General features: G+C 60.4%; 1 protein-coding gene across 1 annotated transcript; it reads right to left on the minus strand.

Moving 5' to 3' along the window:
• Nucleotides 1-36: 36 nt before the first annotated feature.
• Nucleotides 37-1,094, minus strand: LOC119592208 (cuticle protein CP1499-like). Its single transcript, XM_037941038.1, is given in 4 exon segments — nucleotides 37-423; nucleotides 426-446; nucleotides 449-878; nucleotides 1,063-1,094. Coding segments are annotated over 4 exon segments (780 nt in total). The 5' UTR covers nucleotides 1,075-1,094; the 3' UTR covers nucleotides 37-106.

Consider the following 1,094-nt stretch of genomic DNA (forward strand, 5'->3'; position numbering starts at 1 on the left):
ACAGCAGATCAATTGTCGGGAAATGACACAGAGAAATGAGTGTGAAAATATTACTTTATTGATTTTTTTTACAATATTTACTATTTATTTAAGCTAACAGTACGGTCTAGAAGGGGCGCGCCGCGGCCGCGACCTGCCTCTGGTAGGTGCTGAAGAAGGCCTGCTTGGCGGCTGCGACTTCGGCGGTGTCGGCGACCTGAGGGGCGGAGCCTGGGAGTCCGGCGGGCACGGTGGCTGCCACGGGGCCGGTCCACTTGGCCTGCACAGGGGCGGCCTGCTGGAAGGTCTGCTGGAACACCTGCTGGGGCACGGCCTGCCTGAAGGTGTTGACGACGGGGGCAGTGCCAACCGTGGCTGCAACCTGGGCGCGGTAGGCGTTGAGGACGGCGTTGCGGGCGGCAGCAACCTCTGCGGTGTCGCCCACGGGGTGACGGTTCCGTCGACGCGGCGGGGATGGTGGCAGCCACTGGTCCGGTCCACTTGGCCTGCACGGGGGCGGCCTGCTGGAACGTCTGCTGGAAGGTCTGCTGGGGAACAGGGACGGCGTTGAAGGCTGGGGCCTGCACCACGGCCACGCTGCCCACGGTGGCCCTAACCTGTGCGTTGTAGGCGTTGAGGAAGGCGTTGCGGGCGGCGGCCACCTCTGCGGTGTCGCCCACGGGGGTGATGGTGCCGTCCACGCCTGCGGGGAGGGTGGCAGCCACTGGCCCTGTCCACTTGGCCTGCACGGGCACCACAGTCTGGAAAGCCTGCTGGGGAGCGGCAGCAGCCTGAGCAGCGCGGAACGCTTGGAAGAACCGCGCTTTCTCAGCCTGCACTTCGGGCGTGTCCCCGATGAAGGGGGCGGCCGAACACACTCCCAGCACTGCCAAAAGAACCTGCGGAAGAAACGACTTTCTCTTTACACACTTTGCATATTGCTCAACACATTGTGCTTCCGTATACAAGACATACACTCACTAAGCCCTGTTTTCCAATGTGCATCACATTAGTAATTGATCAGAAATCATAGCCCTAGATCCCTCATTGCCTTCAGTTCAGTCGCAAAGGAACGGGATTTACCAGAGACTTCATGTTGACTTTGTGGACATAGA

Source organism: Penaeus monodon, chromosome 29 (genome assembly GCF_015228065.2).
Source record: "Penaeus monodon isolate SGIC_2016 chromosome 29, NSTDA_Pmon_1, whole genome shotgun sequence".
NCBI lineage: Eukaryota > Metazoa > Arthropoda > Malacostraca > Decapoda > Penaeidae > Penaeus > Penaeus monodon.